The sequence below is a fragment of the Procambarus clarkii genome, chromosome 16 (genome assembly GCF_040958095.1).
Source record: "Procambarus clarkii isolate CNS0578487 chromosome 16, FALCON_Pclarkii_2.0, whole genome shotgun sequence".
NCBI classification, from domain to species: Eukaryota; Metazoa; Arthropoda; class Malacostraca; order Decapoda; family Cambaridae; genus Procambarus; species Procambarus clarkii.
The window spans coordinates 12,306,346-12,325,352 of record NC_091165.1 but is presented as its reverse complement, the minus strand read 5'-3'; the positions used below and the strand labels follow the sequence as shown (position 1 = coordinate 12,325,352).

General features: G+C 50.2%; 1 protein-coding gene across 5 annotated transcripts in view; it reads left to right on the top strand.

Moving 5' to 3' along the window:
- Positions 1 to 19,007, top strand: part of LOC123760080 (gigaxonin) — a 67,366-nt gene that overhangs the window by 36,884 nt on the left and 11,475 nt on the right. For all 5 annotated transcript variants that reach the window (XM_069325257.1, XM_069325255.1, XM_069325258.1 and 2 more), the window contains 3 exons: positions 875 to 1,011; positions 15,838 to 15,993; positions 16,905 to 17,221. In XM_069325257.1, the coding sequence (XP_069181358.1) occupies positions 875 to 1,011; positions 15,838 to 15,993; positions 16,905 to 17,221 (610 nt within the window). The remainder of the gene's footprint in view (positions 1 to 874; positions 1,012 to 15,837; positions 15,994 to 16,904; positions 17,222 to 19,007) is intronic.

The following is a 19,007-nucleotide window of genomic DNA, read 5'->3' as shown; positions in this document are numbered from 1 at the left end:
ATTTGGTCTATCCTCGTGCCTATGACATTCGTCATTCGTAAGTTTGCGGCGATGGCTGCCGTCTTCGGCAACATGTCTTGGGCTGACATTCGGGCACGAAGTTTTTGGAGGTCGAACAGGGTCCTGGCTGCTCGCTACCTTGTCAACTTTCCTGGGCCTACTCGGGCCTGTGTCGCATTAGGTTGGCGGTTGCAGCCAGTTGTCTCGACTTCGCGTTTAGGAGACTGACCTCCTCCCGAGGAAAGTCCCTCTTGTTTTGTCTTTGCGTAAGTAGCTCCAGGGAACCGAAGGGGATTCCCCAGAAAACCAGCATTGAATGTAATGAAACACCTTTTTTCTGGGTGAGATCCGGAGGCTTCCCGGCAACCTTCCCTCCCTCTGGTTGATGGTTTTTTGCATATGTTAACATCCAGCCTCAGAACTGGGGTGTGGATAGCCAGCGCTGGGGTATGGGGCTTCCCCTTCCCCCCTCCCGGGAAGGGGGAGGGGGTTGCACAGACAGTGGCACGGCAACGTGGTGACGTCATGCTCGTTTGCTCGTTTCATTTTGGGAGTTCTGTCCACTAGTTCGGCTTTCAGTAGCAATATTTTAACCAGAATAGGGGTTTGTTTTGGGGCGCTTACATTTCTGGGTGCCTGACCTTGTCGATGCCAGACATAGAATGCTTCCAACCACACGGGGGTTTCTATAGGCCATTGCTCCTTGTGCTTCTGATGGCAGGGTCTAATATAGTTATATCAGCCCAGTTAGCTCTGGGGAGCCTCCTGGTCTCACACAGAAAAAGGCATTTCAGTTACATTCAATGCTAGTTTATTTATTTATTTATTTATTAATTTATTTATTCATATTCATTCATTCATTCCTCTTATGCAGGAATTGTGTATAAGGTTCCTGATGGCCAGGATTGATGTGGACAACTGCTTGGGAATACTTCAATTTGCTCAGCAGTTTTCCTGTCCACGCCTAGTTCGCTTTGCTCAAGACTTCATCTGCCAGCACTTTAAGCATAGGTTAGATATTAATTTTTATCCTCATAGCATTGGGATTTTCTATATTATAGAAACTACTAGGGAGGACGTTCTTTACAACTGAACCATAATCACTGTGTATTCGTATATTTATTTATTTTAACAATTTCATTATACACAAACGCTTTGTGGGCTCAACCTGTTGGTGTCATGCAAGTTATTGCTTATCTTGTACAAACAGTCTTAATAATTTTATTTCCTTTATTTTTCTGCATGCTTATATCATCACAACACATCTTACCTAAAGTGTAGAATGACAAGAAAATTTATATTGTTTTCTTTTTATCCATACATTGAACTATAGACCAGTTGCTTTTATCAATAGACCAGTTGCATATCAACTCTTGCCTACACACCCACCCACAAGCTTGCCTGCCTGTGCACACTCATCCATGCACCCACACACCCATTTGACCAACTGATCATTTTTAAATAAGTGTTGCTCATCATTGTTGTATAACATGTATTATAGTAATTTGAGCATAATTTAGCATTGGACCACTCGCCTTTGACTGACGGAGATCCCATTACATATATCTCATGTGATTAAACTTCAATTTGCATGGCATTGGATTATAATATATATATATTGAATATTTCAATAGGTTTAGAGCTGCCTTATATAAATTTCAGTGAGTGTGATTTTGGTATAGAAGAGATGGAGAAATGATGATTGTGACTGTTTCACAGCCTTACTCTCTTGGGGTTAAGGCAGTAGTGTACCAAGAAACATAAATGACGAGCTACAGAAAACAATGAGAATACAATAGGAATGGTTTAAAATGTTAAAGACATGTAACCTGATGGGAGAGGAGGAAAGCAAATGGCTTTCCCTTAGCCAGTAATAACCAAGCTGGTCTAAGTTTAGAGGGTCCAACAATATAAGTAAGTATTAACCCTTTAACTGCACAACGCGCCTGCAGGCCCACGTCTGGGGTGCGCTACGCGCCTCCGGATATTTATATTTTTCACGTTTCTTTCAAAACTCCCGCAGCTACATGGGGTTCACATCAGCTTCCTCAGGGCTCTTGTAAACAGACGCCATCTTTAAAAAAAATCGTGGTCCACATTCCCAAGTGTGAGAGCCTCAGTAGTGAGTGAGCAACCAAGGCCGGTGCACGCAGCATGAGCTCACAGCACTGCTGTTCAGCTTGTGACCAGAGCATCGCCTAATAATGTCAAAATATATATATATATAACTTGCATTATTTAGTCATGATAGTATTTCAGAAGAGCCTGAGTGTGATAATGACTGTGCACAATGTTCAAATATTAGTGATTCAATGCTGTTCACGATGTTCATACACTAGCCACAGCACCACAGCATTATTTCGGCCCTCTAAGAATCTTCAAACGACTTCTTAGGTTCCTTTACAAAATAAACTTGTGGTCAATTATGTATTTACAGGATTTAGTGACCAGTATTGTAATAACAGCAGGATTTTGGTGACAATAAGCACTGTGCGTAGTATTGTGGGAGGAGTAATTGTGGTGAGGGAGCAAGGGAGAGAATCGAGGTAGTCTCACTGTGTGGCAGCCACTCTTGTTTTGCTCATCATACTAGTTTAGTGGTTCGCTATGGTGAACACATTTGTACATGGGTATATACAATGTGTGTATATAGTGTAGTAACAGCAACAGGAGTATGTTGGGAGGAGCTATTTTGGTGAGGGAGGTTACGTAATCGCAGCATCGTCTGCTGGCTGCTGTATGATTTCTCATGCAGTGTATGGTGGCCACTGTAAAATTTGGACACAATACCGGCTTACTTGCATAGTTCTGGTGAATAAAATATGTAGATAGGTATGCATAACATGTGTAAATATTGTAATACAAACAATAACAGTATGGTGGGAGGAGCAATGTTGGCGAGTAAGATATTGGAGGAGTGAGGGAGAGACTGGATGTTGGAGGAGTGAGGGTGTGGCAGCTGACACTCGCAGAGTTCTGAGTGTGTTCATGGTGAATGTATATAGTGTGTGATAGTGTATAGTGTGTAAATAGACTGTATATATACATAAATTAGCATAATATAATGGAAATATGTGCCGGATATGTGTACACATGTGTCATGCACATAACACAGTATCTTCGGACAGTATGGATGTTCTACTGCCATAATATAGTGTACGTGTTCATTATACATAGGATTGGCACAGAAAAGCATATAAAATGTATTTGAACTGTGAGCAGAAAATGAACAAAAATATATTTGCGGCAACTCGCGCACTCTACCCCGAGCGCCCTTCCGGCCCCGGGGGCGTACACCACTGGCGACCAGGGAATGATGATGTCACGCACGAACTTACGGCCCCCGTAGCAGCCAAAGTACAGTGGTACCTCGGAATGCGAGTGTCCCTGTATGCGAGTTTTTCGGAAGACGAGCAGGATTTACTCCAAAAATATGTCTCGGAAGGCGAGGGTTACCTCGGGACGCGAGTTTGTTGATACGTGTACAGGCCGACTGGCGCGTGGTGGCATGGCGATCGCGCCTCAGTTTACCAGTGTCTCGTGTCCAGTGACTATCCCACCTGAATTCTTCACAAGGATTTACAGTTTTTTATCGTTTTTTTGGCCATTTGAGCATAAAAGTTGTCATTATATATCTTGCCATGGGTCTCAAGAAAGCCATTGGTAAGGTTCAACCTAAGAAAATAGCTGTGAGTAGAGGCAGTAGAGGATGTCCCTTCTTGATTAAGAAAATGTGTGAAGTATGGGAAGAACTGCAAAGTTTTGTTGAAAAAACTCACCCAGATAAAGCTGTAGCAGGCCGTTGCATTGACCTTTTAAATGATAATGTGATGTCTTACTACAGACAAGTGTTAAAATGTAGGGAAAAACAAGTGTCATTAGACAAATTCTTAGTAAAACAAGCAAGTCCTAGTGGTATGCAGGCAAAATGTGCCAGAGTGTGCATACCAGTGAAGTCCTCACTGCCTGATGTGATAATGGAAGGGGACTCCCCTTCCAAACAGTAACTCCTCTCTTCCTTCCACCTCCTCACCATCTTCCATACGCCTACAGCATTCAACAGCAAGGTAAGTAATAACTTGAACATAGTTTTGTAGGTTTATTTAGATGAATTAGGTATAAAAATTTAGTTTGATGTGGGGTTTTTGGGGTAGTCAGGAACGGATTAATTCATTTCCCTTTATTTCTTATGGGGAAATTAGCTTCGGAATGCGAGTTTTCGGAATACGAGGCGTCTCCAGGAACCAATTAAACTCTTAAACTGGGGTATGCCTGTACGTACAATTTCGACCTTCTGTTACTATACCCATACTCAGGGAAGGGTTTTTGACACTTTCAAAACAGACAAAAAAAAATTTCCAGAGATTTTATTTCCTGCGCACTGGGGGGGGGTGTCATATTTGGAGGCAACACAGTTAAGGGGTTAAGGGTTAACAAGTAATATTGCGACAATAAACATTTATTGTTTTCGTTTACCAAATCAAGAAAACCAATATTGCAGTTTGCACTGGTAAGGGGCGCAGTGTGCTGCGCAGCTTATTTTCACCATTCATAGCGGCTGGCTCTGTTCCTTTTAGGTATGTTGTCCTCTTGTGGGGTTTTCTTTTACTTTTTGTTTTTGCCTGGTTAAGGGGTCTGCCTTGTGTTGCCCCTTTGTGCCTGACCTGAGCACGGTTCTCTTCTGGTAGTGCCCCCTGCTAGGTCCCCGTGAGTACTCACCTAGTTGTGCTTGCGGGGGTTAAGCTCTGGCTCTTTGGTCCCGCCTCTCAATCGTCAATCAACAGGTGTACAGGTTCCTGAGCCTATTGGGCTCTATCATATCTACACTTGAAACTGTGTATGGAGTCAGCCTCCACCACATCACTTCCTAATGCATTCCATTTGTCAACCACTCTGGCACTAAAAAAGCTCTTTCTAATATCTCTATGGCTCATTTGGGCACTCAGTTTCCACCTGTGTCCCCTAGTGCGTGTGCCCCTTGTGTTAAATAGCCTGTCTTTATCAACCCTGTCGATATCCTTGAGAATCTTGAATGTGATGATCATGTCCCCCCTAACTCTTCTGTCTTCCAACGAAGTGAGGTTCAATTCCCGTAGTCTCTCCTCGTAGCTCATACCTCTCAGCTCGGGTACTAGTCTGGTGGCAAACCTTTGAACCTTTTCCAGTTTAGTCTTATGCTTGACTAGATATGGACTCCATGCTGGAGCCGCATACTCCAGGATTGGTCTGACATATGTGGTATATAATGTTCTGAAAGATTCCTTACACAAGTTTCTAAAGGCCGTTCTTATGTTAGCCAACTTGGCATATGCTACTGATGTTATCCTCTTGATATGAGCTTCAGGGGACAGGTCTGGCGTGATATCAACCCCCAGGTCTTTCTCTCTCTCTGACTCTTGAAGTATTTCATCGCCCAAGTGATACCTTGTATCTGGTCTCCTGCTTCTGCTTCCTACCCCTATCTTCATTACATTACATTTGCTTGGGTTAAACTCTAACATCCATTTGTTCGACCATTCCTGCAGCTTTTTCAGGTCTACTTGAAGCCTCAAGCTGTCCTCCTCTGTCTTAATCCTTCTCATAATTTTGGCGTCGTCAGCAAACATTGAGAGGAATGAGTCTATACCCTCTGGGAGATCATTTACGTATATCAGAAACAGGATAGGTCCAAGCACAGAGCCCTGTGGGACTCCACTGGTGACTTCACGCCATTCTGAGGTCTCACCCCTCACTATAACTCTGCTTCCTATTGCTTAGGTACTCCCTTATCCACTGGAGCGCCCTACCAGTTACTCCTGCCTGTTTCTCCAGCTTATGCATCAACCTTTTATGTATGTACATGAGTGAGTGTACACGTCCCTGTCCCTGAGTGTACACGTCCCTGAGGTTCAGCTTTAGAGAATAGCTCTGTAGTTTTGGGTGCCGGTTAGCAGTACCCTGCCTGGGATTCCCTGAGTGTGAGTTCCATCTCAGAACCCTGGGAAACCCCAGGGGGCGCGCGGGTCCGATGAATGCGACCACTGATTCCCTCCTTGCTTTGTGCCAGTTCGAGGGTTGCTCAGTCCCCTTGTCTCAAGGTGACTCTCACTGTTTTTGCCTCTGTCACGCTGTCTGTTGGATTGTTGACACTTTTGACCCGGAGTCCTGTGAGTTTTGTTGCTTGCTGGTGACTCAATTTACCCTGTCCAATAATAATCTTCTGCAGGTACAGGCAGCGCAGGCATTGCATGTGTGCTTTAAGTTGTTGCAACACACTAGGTTGATTGCTCACCCGGATGCCCCGAGGCTGCCCCGTTTTGCCTATAGGAACCCGGACTTGGGGGTGATGGTCGCTTCAGCCTTGGTTCAGTCCGCACCCCCTCGTCCTCCTTCTCTGGTTCGTTCTGGCCCCCCCCCCCCCAATGCTTCCGGCCCCGAAACGTCTGAGGGTTTTGGAGTTGGGGCAGGGTTTAGATGGTATTGAGACTCGGACAGTCTCGGGGGATGCCCCTTCAGGTGTGGCGATGGAGGCATTCGAGTCTGATTCCCTGCTGAAGCCTCTGGGTCTGACCAGTGAGGGCCCCTTCCGTTTGGCTTACATTTCTGCACTGGGCTTTTCTTTTGAGGCCAGGGCTTTGGGGGATGAATCGGCCCTGGGTCCTGCGGTGGAGGATCCTGGGGCAGGGGAGGGGCAGACTTGGGGGCCTTGGGCCCCATTGTACCCCACCTGGGTTTTTCTGTCTTCTGAGTGGGGGCTTACTGTTACAAGGAGTGGGGGTTCTCTTTCCTCCCCTCCCCTGCGTACGAATTGGATTTGGTGTCTGCCCCTCCCCTCCCCTGCGTACGAATTGGATTTGGTGTCTGCCCCTCCCCTCCCCTGCGTACGAATTGGATTTGGTGTCTGCCCCTCCCCGAGTTTAGTTCCGTTTTTCCCCGGGTGCGTCGGTTCCGTCTTTCTGGAGGTTTTCAGCTTTCCGCATCCAACTATCTGCGGTGCAGGCGGCCCTTGCGGCTTACTTCCTGCGTGACCCGCATTATGCCTCTATTATGGATCCATCTTCTTTCAGGTTTGGGACGTCATTCCTTTTCTGGGTCCGTTACGAGGTTCCGGAGTCGTTTTGGCTGGCGGACTGTCATGTCTTTGCTTTGGAGGCTTGGCATTCCTTCTGTTGTTCCCGCACGTTTGAGTGGCTCGAGGCTTCGACGATGGTTCAGGTTTTTCTGGGGGGTGACCTTGAGCACCTCAATGAGTGCTTGTTTGGCCCTGCCCTTCCCCAGGATGTTGGTGTCGTGCAGCTCCATGTATGCAGGTTCCCTCCCTTTTGACTGTGCAAGTTGCTGAGGACTTGCGCACCCATGGCCTCTTGGCTTCAGCCTTGCGTTTCTTTTCCCTGGCTTCAGCCTTGCGTTTCTTTTCCCTGGCTTCAGCCTTGCGTTTCTTTTCCCTCTTGGAGCTGTCTTCGGACTGGCTTGAGGAGGATGTGGGGATGCTTGGGGCTGTTCCTGGGTCTGGTGAGTTGGGCTCGGCGGCTCGCTCGTTGGCTGCCTTGTTGAAGCTCTTTGTGCCGATCCTGCAGGATGGTTTCGCTGTTTTATGCTTCCCTACTCCTTTGTCGGCAGGCGGTGCTTGCCTCCTCTCTGGAATCAACCTGAGCCCTAGCTCTTAAGATGTGTTTTTTTTTTTTTTTTTTGCGGATTCTGCCGTGGCACAGTATTTGCAGGCTGCTTCGGCTAGTTGTCATCCTACGTCTGACTTGTTGGTTCTCTGGAGATCCCGGGGAAGGGGGGGGGAGGGGCTTTCCTGGAGGGGTCGTGCCAGAGCTCGGTCGGGGTTCCTCTCGTCGAGGTAGGCCGCTGGTGCCAGTTTCGGGTCTGGCCCCGCCTTCGGACTTGCCTTCAGACCCGCCTTCAGACTCGCCTTCAGATCCGCCTTCAGACCCACCTTCATCTGGTCGGCGGGGTGTTCGCTTTGTGCGAGGTTTGGAGTCTCGTAAGGGGCGCCGGACTTTTCGCGGTTTGTCCCTTTGACGGGGGCGATGGGGGAGAGGCTTGCGCTGTTCGCTCACACCTGGTGCTATGATTTGTGGGCATTTCGGGTTTTTTCCTCGGCCTGCGGTGACGTTGGGTGGCCCCTCCTCCTTCCGGGGCTTCGGGGCTGGCGGGGCAGGCCTCTTCCCCTGTGCTCTGTAGAGCGCAGGGGATCTTGGACTGGGTGCACTTGGGCATGGTCGAAACAATGATGTCCTTCAGATGAGTTTCCCGTCTGTTCCCAGTGCCGAAATGGGACTGTGCGGACCTGAAGTTCAGTCTGGACTTGTCCCGTCTGAACTCCTGGGTTCATTGCCCCTCCTTTCGGATGACCACGCTGTCCCAGGTTCGGCTCCAACGGGCGCTTGGATGGTGTCCCTGGAACTCCGGGAAGCTTATTGGCACGTCCTGATTCATCCGGGGTTCAGGGACTGGCTCGGTTTTGTTGTGGGGCTTCGTGCTTGCCGCTTTCATTGTTTTCCGTTCGGTTTGAACCTGGCACCTCACGTTTTCACGCTCCTCACACGGGTCGTGGTGACCCGTCTGCGTCTGTTAGGTGTTCGGGTGTTGGTCTACCTCGACAACTGGCTGGTTTGGGCTCCCAGCCGGTCCGCCTGTCTGCTAGCCAGGGATCTGGTTCTTTCTCAGCTCACCTGGTTCGGGTTCTTGGTGTCTGGAGGAAGCCCCATCTGGTTCCCTGCCAGGTTCGGACCTGGCTGGGCCTTGTGTGGGACTCTCGGACCGCTTCCTTGTCTCTTCCTCCAGAGTCTCTTCCTCCAGAGTCTCTTCTGCGGCTGCGGTCCCACATGTGCCTGTTTCTGGGGAGTCCCGGGTCACCCGGCGGTTGCTCGAGGGTCTGTGCAGGAGCCTGAACTTCGCGATGCTGGTCTACCCGCCGGGTTGGGTTTGGATTCGTCGGCCTCTGTGGCAGAGGATGTGCTTTGGGTTGACCCAGTTTCCCTTTCTTCCCTATTTCAGGGCGCGGATTTCCCAGGTTGTCCACAGGATTATTCGGTCCAGCCAACCTGCGGTCTTTCCCCATGCCCACGCCGTTCGTAAGTTCGGCATTCGGCTGCTGTTTTGGTAATGTCCTGGCATATCTTTTGGGCATGGGGCTACTGGAGGTCAAACAGGGTCCTGGCTGCACGTTACCATGTTAATGTTCCTAGTCCTTCTCGGGTGTGTATAGCCTTGGGTCGCAGGTTGCGGCCTGTTGTCAAGTTAAAGAGCGAGTGACGACCGCCTCCCAGGTGAGTCCCTTTTCCTCTTATCTTTGGTTAGGTAGCTCCGGGGAGCCGAAGGGGCTCTCCACAGAAAACCAGCGTTAAATGTAATGAAACGCCATTTTCTGGGTGAGACCCGGAGGCTCCCCAGCATCCCTCCCTCCCACTGGTCGGCATTTTTTCACGTTTTTGATACTCAGCCTCTGAACTGAGGAGAGTTGCCAACTTGGAGGTCTGTGACCCACTCGTTTTCCTCCCGGGGAGGGGGGGGGGGGGGTTGCACAGATGGATGCGCGGCGGTTGTGGTGACGTCATGTTTGTTTCCTTGTTTTTAATTGGGGAGTTCTGTTTGCTAGTTCAGCTTTTGGTTTGCAATTTTTGACCAGCAGTAGTTTGTTTTGAGATTCCTACCTTTCTAGGTGCCTGACCTGGTAGATGGCAGGCAAAGACTACTTCCAATTACATGAAGGGGGGGTGTCTTTAGGCCATTGCTCCTCGGGCCTCTCTTGAGGGGGCCAGGTTCTGGCTCTGGTCCCCGGTAGGCATAGAACTCCTTCGATTGACTGTTGCCACTGTCTAAAATATATACACATCAGCCCAGTATAGCTCCGGGAGCCTCTGGGTCTCACCCAGAAAATGGGGTTTCATTACATTCAACACTGTTTTTTTTTTAACCAGGTAGGGTTTGTTTTGGGGCGCCTACCTTTTTGGGTGTCTGACCCAGTCGATGGCAGAACATAGAATGCTTCCAACCTCACGGGGGTTTCTATAGGCCATTGCTCCTTACGCTTCTCTGAGGGGGCCAGGTTCTTGCTCGTGGTCCCTGGTAGGTAGAACCCTATTCTCTTTGACTGATGCCAGGGGTCTAATACATTCATATCAGCCTGGATAGCCCTAAGGGATCCACTGGGTCTCACCCAGAAAATGGTGTTCATTACATTCAACGCTGGTTTTTTCTGGGGGGAGCCCCGTCGGCTCCCCGGAGCTTTACCGGCTGATATGCTAATGTCAGACTTTGGCATCAGTCATGTGTATGGAGTTCTAGGGCCTACCGGGGACCACGAGCCAGAACCTGGCCCCCTCAGAGAGGCAAGGGGAGCAATGGCCTATAGAAACCCCCGTGTGGTTGGAAGCATTCTATGTCTGCCATCGACCGGGTCAAGCATCCAGAAAGGTAAGCATTCCAAAACAAACCCCTATTCTGGTGAAAATTGCTACCTAAGCCGAACTAGTGAATAGAACTCTTCAACAGAAAACACGGAAACTAGTATGACGTCATACGTCACCGCGCCGCTGTCTGCGCAGCTCCCCCCTCCCCGGGAGGGGGAAGGGGGAGCCCCAGACCTCCCACGCCGGCTATCCACCCATCAGTTCTTCGGCTGATGCTATAGGCAATGGTTATGTGCTCCGGCTCCAGTGGTTGTTTCAGCACTGTACCTAGGGTGTGGTGTCTGTTTTCTAGGTGGTGCGTGAGCCGGGTGTGATTCTTCAGTACTCGGGCTGCATGCGCCTAGGGTTCCCTTCCCTAGGTGCCCTGTAAGTACTGCCCTTGGGGCTTGGGGCCACCTTCCACAAGTTCCTTGGGTCCTGCCCCTGCTTGGCCGTTTACCGCTTGGTTTTCGGCCGCTCTTTGTGTGCTCGGGTGTTCTGTCTCCCTTGTTCGCCTTAGAGTAAGGGGCAGTGTTTGCACTGGTGGGGCGCGGGGTACTGTGCAGCTTGTCTTTACCAATCATAGCGGCCGGCTCTGTTCCGCTTGGGTACGCTGTCCTCTTGCGGGGTTTTCTTTTTCTTTTGTTTATATACCTGGTGGGGGGGTCTGCCTTCTTTCTTGCCCCTTGTGTCCCTTGTGTTCTGAGTATTTCTGGTGGTACCCCCTGCTAGGTCCCCGTGAGTGTACACGTCCCGGGGGTTCAGCTCTTAGAAAGTTGTTTGGTAGCTTGGGTGCCGGTTAGCAGTACCCTGCCTGGGATTACCTGAGCGCGAGTCCTCTTAAAGTAAACGCTCGGGACCCTGGGAAACCCCTGGGGGCGCGCGGGTCCGATGGATGTGACCCCAGAGCCCCCCCCTCGCTTCCAGCGAGTTTGAGGGTTGCTCTCACCTTTTGTCTCTGGGTGACTCTGTTTTGCCTCCGTCTGCTGCCTGTGGGGTCGGTGACACCTTCGACCCGGTGTCCTGCGAGTTTGGTTGCTCGTTGTGGCTCGGTTACCCAGTTGTGCTAACAAAGCGGGTGCGGGCAGCAGGGGCGTTGCACTTGAGCCTTGGTGGTGGCAACGTTCTCGTGGTTTCCTCCCCGGGAGCCCCGGGGCTGCCCCGTTGTATTTCGTTTTGGGACTTGGGGGTGTTGGTTGCTTCGGTTCCATCCACGCCCCCTTGTCTTTCCCCTGGTTCACCCTTCCTGCCTGCATCCGGTTCCTTACCGTCTGTAGGTTCGGGCGGGGTGTTTGGTGGTGTTGAGACTCGGGCAGTCTCGGGGAATTCCCCTTCCGGGGTAGTGACGGGGGCATTTGGGCCTGTTCCTCCAGCCGTGTTGTATGAGTCTGCCAGTGGGCTCCCTTCCTTAGTGTTTTCACGGCTGCCCCGGTTTTCTGGTACGGCCGGGGCTTTGGGGGAACGGCTCGGCCCCGGGGCCTGTCGTGTAGGTTCCCGGGGCTGGGGAGGGGCTGACTTGGGGGGGCCTTGGCCCCGTTAGACCCCGTGGGGGGTTTTATCCCCCTCTAGGCGGGGCTTGTGGTTACGCGGAGTGGGGTCTTTCCTCCCCACTCGCCGTACGTGCTGTTGGACGTCGGCCCCTCCCCGGGCTCGTTTCCTTGGCCTTTGAGTCGGTTGGTTCCGTCCTGTGGGTGGATGTTTCCTCCCCCGCTTTTTGGGACGGTGTTTTTGTCATGTTTCCCCGTTCGATGGGGTTCTGCGTGACTTTTGATCTCGGGTGCGCCTGCGCCTTCGTGTGCCTTCGGGACTAGTGTTGGCTTCTGTGTTCTCGAGGGTACGGGAAGGTTTTTCGCTACTTCCCGCATTATTGGAACGTCTGTCGGCTCCTAGTACTTGTCGCCCTGTTGGGCTACTTGTCGCCCTGTTGGGCTACTTGTCGCCCTGTTGGGCTACTTGTCGCCCGGTTGGGCTACTTGTCGGCCGTTTGGGCTACTTGTCGCCCGTTTGGGCTACTTGTCGCCAGTTTGGGTTCCCTTTTTTTTTGGGCTCTTTGCTTCTTTGGCCGGTTTTATTGTTCCTGCTTCCTCTTTTGGCTCTTTTTCTCGTGCAATAGTCCTGGCTGGCGCCTTCCCGCAGGGAGGGTGTGCGGTTCGGCCAGCGTGTTATGCGCATGCGCCGTGGAGTTTGTTTTGGTCTGGGCGATGGTTCAGTGCTGGGGTTTTGCGCCCTTTTTTGCTACAGTGCTTCGCCTCTCGTTCTTCTCCCTGGCTGCGGTATGTGCCCCTTTGCGCCAGGGGTGTCCTGGTTCCCAGTTGTGGGGAGGACACCGCGGTTTTCTGTGTCAGGGGTGTGGACCGCCTCCTTCGCCTCTCCCTGTTCTCCTGCGGGTCCGGCTCTGGCGTCTTCACCTGGCGGTGCTCCCAAGTTCTTCTGGGCACGGTTGAGTCGTGTCAAGTTCGAGCCACCATTCGCCAGGTGAGTTTCTGCGGTCTGGCGTCTTTTGGCCGGGCGCTGGATGCGGCGGTGTTCATATACCTGTCTTTATTTAGGTATAATTTTGTACGACTGAGACCGTTCGCACACCAGTGACTGTCCCTTTATCACCCCTTCCTGTCCCCCTCATGTGCATGTCCAACCCATGCTGGAGTCGTTCAGGGGACCCTCCTTTTTTAATGTTGTGAGGTGTGGGGGTTGTAGGGTTGGTTCTGTACTCACCTGGTGAGGCTCCTGGCTGTGCTTGCAGGATTTGAGCTCTGGCTCTTGGGTCCCGCCTATCTGGTAGAACTTGCGGGATAGTACCAGTGGAGTGCAGTGGTGCTATTGGCACTTTTGGGGAACACTGTATTACTATCAGTGGTCTGTGCTTGTTACACGACCTACTTGCGAGCATAGCCTTCTTGCTGGTTCGTCCGTGGACTTCCAGGGCGCACTGGCCTGTTTTCGTATGGCAGTTCCGGCCCGTCCTGGTTGTGGGGGTATGTGGGCCGGTGGACTGCTCCTAGCAGCTGCCTGGTGGGCCATCTTCTGGCCGGTCTGGCCTGACCTTGGGCCGGGCTTGAGGTGTAAAAGAGCTCCCAGTACCTCATCCAGCAGGTATCGAGCGGGATTTCTCCGCCGTCGGTCGCCTGGTGCAGGTTTCTGGGCCTGCAGGGTTTTGTCGTGTCTCCGTTGGCCCTGTCTGGGGTCTGCCTGCTCCGTTCTCTGCCTTTGCAGGGGGGAGTTGCTATTTACATGTTGCATGTTGCAGTGGTGCCTGTTGCTGCTGCTGCTGCACGTGAGCATTGGTACCGTGTTTCACGGTGGCGTGTCCTTGTTCCTGTGTCCGGTTGTGGAGTGGCGCTTTGCTGCCGTTTTGTGCCTGGGGATTGCGTGGGGTTTTTGTCCCTGCCTGATTGTCCACCCCTGGTTGTTCTCCTGGTTTTTTTTTTTTTTGTGCTTCTGCTCTTTCTTCCTGCCTCTTCTGCAGCAGGAATGTTCTGCGTGTGTTCTTAGGCGTTGGTCAGCCTGTGTCCTGTGATGTGCTTCTTTGTCTCGGTCTGTTGCAGTTGTTCGTGCCCCTTGGTTCGGGTCCTGTTCTGGCGGCGACCCTTCCGCCTTCTTTGGTTTTCCTAGCTTGCCCTGCCGGTTGTTGTTGTTTTATTTTTTTTGGGGGGTTCTTGCGATGTCTCGCGTCGGACCCGTCGTTTCTGAACTCCTGGCGGGCTTGCATGCTTCGGAGTTTTTCTGTTCGGCAGACGTTCCATCTCCTTGTGCCGCCTGGGTTTCGGTGGTCGCGCCCGAGATCTTCTCGCGGCTCCGCCTTTTTCCTGGGCTCGGGGGGGCCTTGTCGGGGCTGCTTATGTTCTGCCTCGTGGTCTCGCCTCCGGTTGGTGGTCGGGTGGCTTCGTGGTAGGTGTCCCACCTGCGTGCTTTCTTGGCGGCAGTATGGGGTATTTTGGCGGTCCTTCCTTTTCCTGTCCCTTCTTCGGTGGGTCCTTCTTGTTGGCTTGGTTTACTCTCGGCTTGGTTTTCTAGTGGGGGTTGGGGGCCGTCGTCTTGCCACATACTGTCGCCTCTTTTCGTGCGGCGCAGGCGGAGCCGCTTCAGCTTGCTTTCGGTCTTGGTGTTGCTTCTGCACCGTTAGTCAGCTGTCTTGTGCGTCATTTCAGCTCCGGCCTGTTCGTGCGCCGCTTGCACCATCCTGGTCTCTGGTCAGCGTGCTCTGTCTTCTCCTCGGTTGGTAGTGCCCTTTCGGTTCCGGTGTGTTTTTTCGTCGGCTCTTTCCTTTGGGCCTTTGCCTCTGGGGGTCGGTTCGCTGTGTTTTCTTGCTCCTTCGGTTTTAGCGTTTTGGTTGTTTGATGGCAGCAGTCTCCATCTTTTCTGGCGCGGGGTGGGGCTGCTGCATTCTGGAGGGGTCCAGGGTTTGTTGGTGCTTTGTTGGTCGGGCCGGGGGTGTGTCGTTTTTGTGTTCAGTGGCGGCCCTCTGCTGTTGTTTGCGTGCCACGGCGTTTGGGTCCGGAGCGCGTTTTGCGTTGATCCGGTTCTGTTCTTCCCGGTTCGCGGGTGATGGTGTCCCGGGTGGTCAGCCGTGTTCTTGCGGCTAAGCTGCCTGTGTTCTTCCCTCATGCCTGTGGCGTTCGTGGCTTCGCTGCTCTCGCTGCCGTCTGGGCGACGTGGCCTTGCAGTCTTTCGGGCATGGATATTTGGTGTTCGTGCAGGGGCCTTGCTGCTCGTGGTTCTCGTGTTGTTCCCGGGATTTTCGGGGCTGTGGCGCCTTGGGTTGGCGTTTGCTGCCGGTTGTCTCGCCTCCTTGGGGGGTGCGTGGTGTCCGCCTCCCGGTTTTGTCCCTTTGACCTTCCTCTGTGGGTAGTTAGCTCCGGGGAGCCGACGGGGCTCCCCCCAGAAAACCAGCGTTGAATGTAATGAAACGCCATTTTCTGGGTGAGACCCGGAGGCTCCCCGGCAACCCTCCCTCCCTCCGGTCGGCGTTTTTCGCGTGTTTTGACATCCAGCCTCAGAACTGATGGGTGGATAGCCGGCGTGGGAGGTCTGGGGCTCCCCCTTCCCCCTCCCGGGGAGGGGGGAGCTGCGCAGACAGCGGCGCGGTGACGTATGACGTCATACTAGTTTCCGTGTTTTCTGTTGAAGAGTTCTATTCACTAGTTCGGCTTAGGTAGCAATTTTCACCAGAATAGGGGTTTGTTTTGGAATGCTTACCTTTCTGGATGCTTGACCCGGTCGATGGCAGACATAGAATGCTTTCAACCACACGGGGGTTTCTATAGGCCATTGCTCCCCTTGCCTCTCTGAGGGGGCCAGGTTCTGGCTCGTGGTCCCCGGTAGGCCCTAGAACTCCATACACATGACTGATGCCAAAGTCTGACATTAGCATATCAGCCGGTAAAGCTCTGGGGAGCCTCCAGGTCTCACCCAGAAAATGGCGTTTCATTACATTCAACGCTGGTTTTTTACATTTCAGGCAAATTGTACGAACTGATGAATTTCGCAATCTGAGTGAGGAGCGCTTGAAAGACCTCTTGTCACAGGATGGACTAACAGTCAAATCAGAAGTGGATATACTTACTGCTCTTGTAGTATGGCTCAATTCCAACTTAGCTGAGACTCCGGATGTTGAGTAAGTCATGAAATGTATAGTACCTTTTACTCTTTTAATGTTAATGGCTTTGAAAATTTCAGATAAATTGATGACCAAACCACACCTCAGAAGATGAAGAAACAATGATGTTTCGGTCCATCGTGAACCATTATCAAGTCGTGTGTATCCGTCCTGGACCATTATCAACTCGCCACTTGATAATGGTTCAGGATGGACCAAAATGTCGTCGTTTCTTCATCTTCTGATGTGTGGTTTGGTCATCATATCTTCAGCCATATTATTGTGACTCATCATCTGCATTTAGATATATTGTTCACAGTAATATCAGAATTTTACTGTTAGTTTAATTCATTTATTATTTATCCCATAAAAAGTAGTATTTTCATTTAATGTTACAAAATTTAAATAAATTTTACTTAAATTATTGGCCACCGAGGCCAGCTCAGTTGTCACCAGCTGGTCTCAGCTCAACTATTGAACATTATTCCACTTTGTTGACCCTCATATAGTAATGACACTTAAAACTCATGTAATTATGACCCCAGAAACTTGTATAATTGTGAACCTCAGTATAATTGCGACCACAGAAACGACTGTGTAACCACCTTGGTTTAATAAATGTAACCACTGAACCTTTTGACCTTATGACCATTGAATCTCGTGTATCCATGACCACAGAAACTGCCGGAACAGGGTTCATTTGGTTTTAGGTAAGAGCACCATACCATCAAAAAGCACGAGTAAAAAATAGGCTAATTCCACCGATACTAATATAATTAATATTAACATATTTCACAAGTGCTGTACTGTATAATTTAGTGACATTTTCTGTCAGTGAAAATGGCTAAAAAAGTTAACTTGAAATTCTTTTGCTAATACAGCACTGAATTATCCTGACAAATCATAATACATTAAGTGATATTTTGCAGATCTCTGGTTACTAGTTGCTTACGAGAGTCTTCAGATTTGAAGTATGATCCAAAATTTCAACGAGCTTTACAAGATATTCGAGCCGGTAATCCTCCTTGGGACTCTCCTGGAGCATCAAGGGTATTAGATGCTCTTAAAAAGACACGGAGAATTCGATCCATTAGAGAGAGAGGAATGAAGACAGTACTTGCATGTTGTGATGGTAACACTAATATTTACTTGGTGGATATTCTCGGCTCGGGAAAACACGCAGGAGCTCATGTCCGATTGCCACCAATGTGCTTCCCAAGGATAAAGCCAGCACTTGTTGTTGAAGGTGAGACTTTGTAGATGAATTACATTATCTCAGTTAATAGTCCAAACCTTATTAAATGTACAAATACTTAACAGACTTGCTTATATATAATACAGCACTCTACTTAGATTTAAGTTAGCCTGATAATTTCAGCCTTAAATCATTGTTTTAAAAATGAGTAATAATAAATTCATTGCCTAGCATTTGACAATTATTTTGTGCAAATCAAATCATATTTGTTGTGGGATATAATTAAAATATATAGCCCCTTCCCCACCATATCCCAACATATTGATCTTTCTGGAGTTCCCTGTTGCTTGCAGCCTTTGGTCAGCCTTGGTGGTACCATGTGGGCACATGTGCTCCAGGGCTGGAGGCTGGCATTGGGGTTGTGTTCCTCATGGGATATTGTCTGGAGACATGAGATCATTTTTTATGCCTTCAGGCCCCTTTCCTTAGTGGAAGATTTCTGCTTCTTCCTTCCGTGGGAGTGTTGGATGCTCTTTCGGTGGGCATTCCAGATTTTCCTTGTCTTGTTATTGGTCTGGTTCCATATTAGGACTCATTCCTTCTTCCCCTGTGGAGGCAGTGGGTATCTGTCTAGGCTTCTTTTTCTGTTAACCTTGCAATTCAATTTGTTCTCTGGAGATGTGAGGTTCCCCATCCATGTGACTCCCTTTTCTCTGGATTGATGTTCCATTTTCCTTGCACATTCCTGTCCAGTCTCCTTTCTCCTAAATTTGCCTTGTCTTATCACTTTTGTGGGGGTTGGTCTGTGCCCGTCTCTTTCTGAGGTGAGTCTTCTGACTTTGTTTTGCTGCAGTTTCTAGTCCCCAATTTATTGTAGTAAGTCTTTTTCCTGTTTCTGTGGGTGAGACATGTCTGTTTTCTGCCAGGTTTGTTTTTGTCACCACTGGACAGGAGGTGTCTCCTTTGTTTGCCAGGAAATCCTTGCTGTTTTGTGGGCACTGGGTGCACGTACCTTGCCTATATTAAGGGGTTTGATGACATCATGTCAGGGTCCCTCTTACCTTTGTCCCCTCTCTTTAGACATGGTCCTGGTCCTTAAAGTTTGCTCTTGCTTTCCTGTTTGGTTCCAGGATTTGGACCTCCCAGTAGAGGTTTTCTGTGATTTGTTAAGCTGTGTTCACTTCTAGGAATTGTTTCTCTGTTGGCTTTTTTCTCTCTTCTTCCAGACACTGTGGTATTGTCCAGATTGTTTACATCTCTGCTTTGCTGTGTTCAACTTTGGAAAAGCTCTCCTTTCTTGTGTGGTGTATTGTACTTAGCCTGAAACGGGGCATTCCAGCAACATAAACCGAGCATTCAACATGTTCCAACGTCTGGCATCAGAACAGGACTGCCATTTTCCAAGCTGAGGTCTCAAGCCAATGGAACCAAAGTCGAAGCGACAAACGCCTCCAAGTCTGGGTCCTTATAACCAAAACGAGGCAGCCCTGCTGCATCTGAGAGGGCAACCAACCTAGTGCGTTCCAGCAACATAAACCGGGCCATGCAATGTGGATGCCTCCTGAACCCAAACCTCAGTGACAATAGAATGGGTAAACTGGAGCACGAACAGAGAATATGTCTCGCAAGACTCCGGGTCGAAGGTGTCGTTGACCCAACAGGCAGAAGACGGAGGCAAAACAGGTGACACCCTGAGACAAGGGTACAGAACAACCTTTAAATTCACACAAGGCAAGGTGGAACTCGGAAGACATGTCCATCGCTCAACCAAGCCCCAACAGGGTTTTCCAGGGCATGTAGGAATGTCTTCTACGGGAAGCCCAGGCAAGGTACTGTT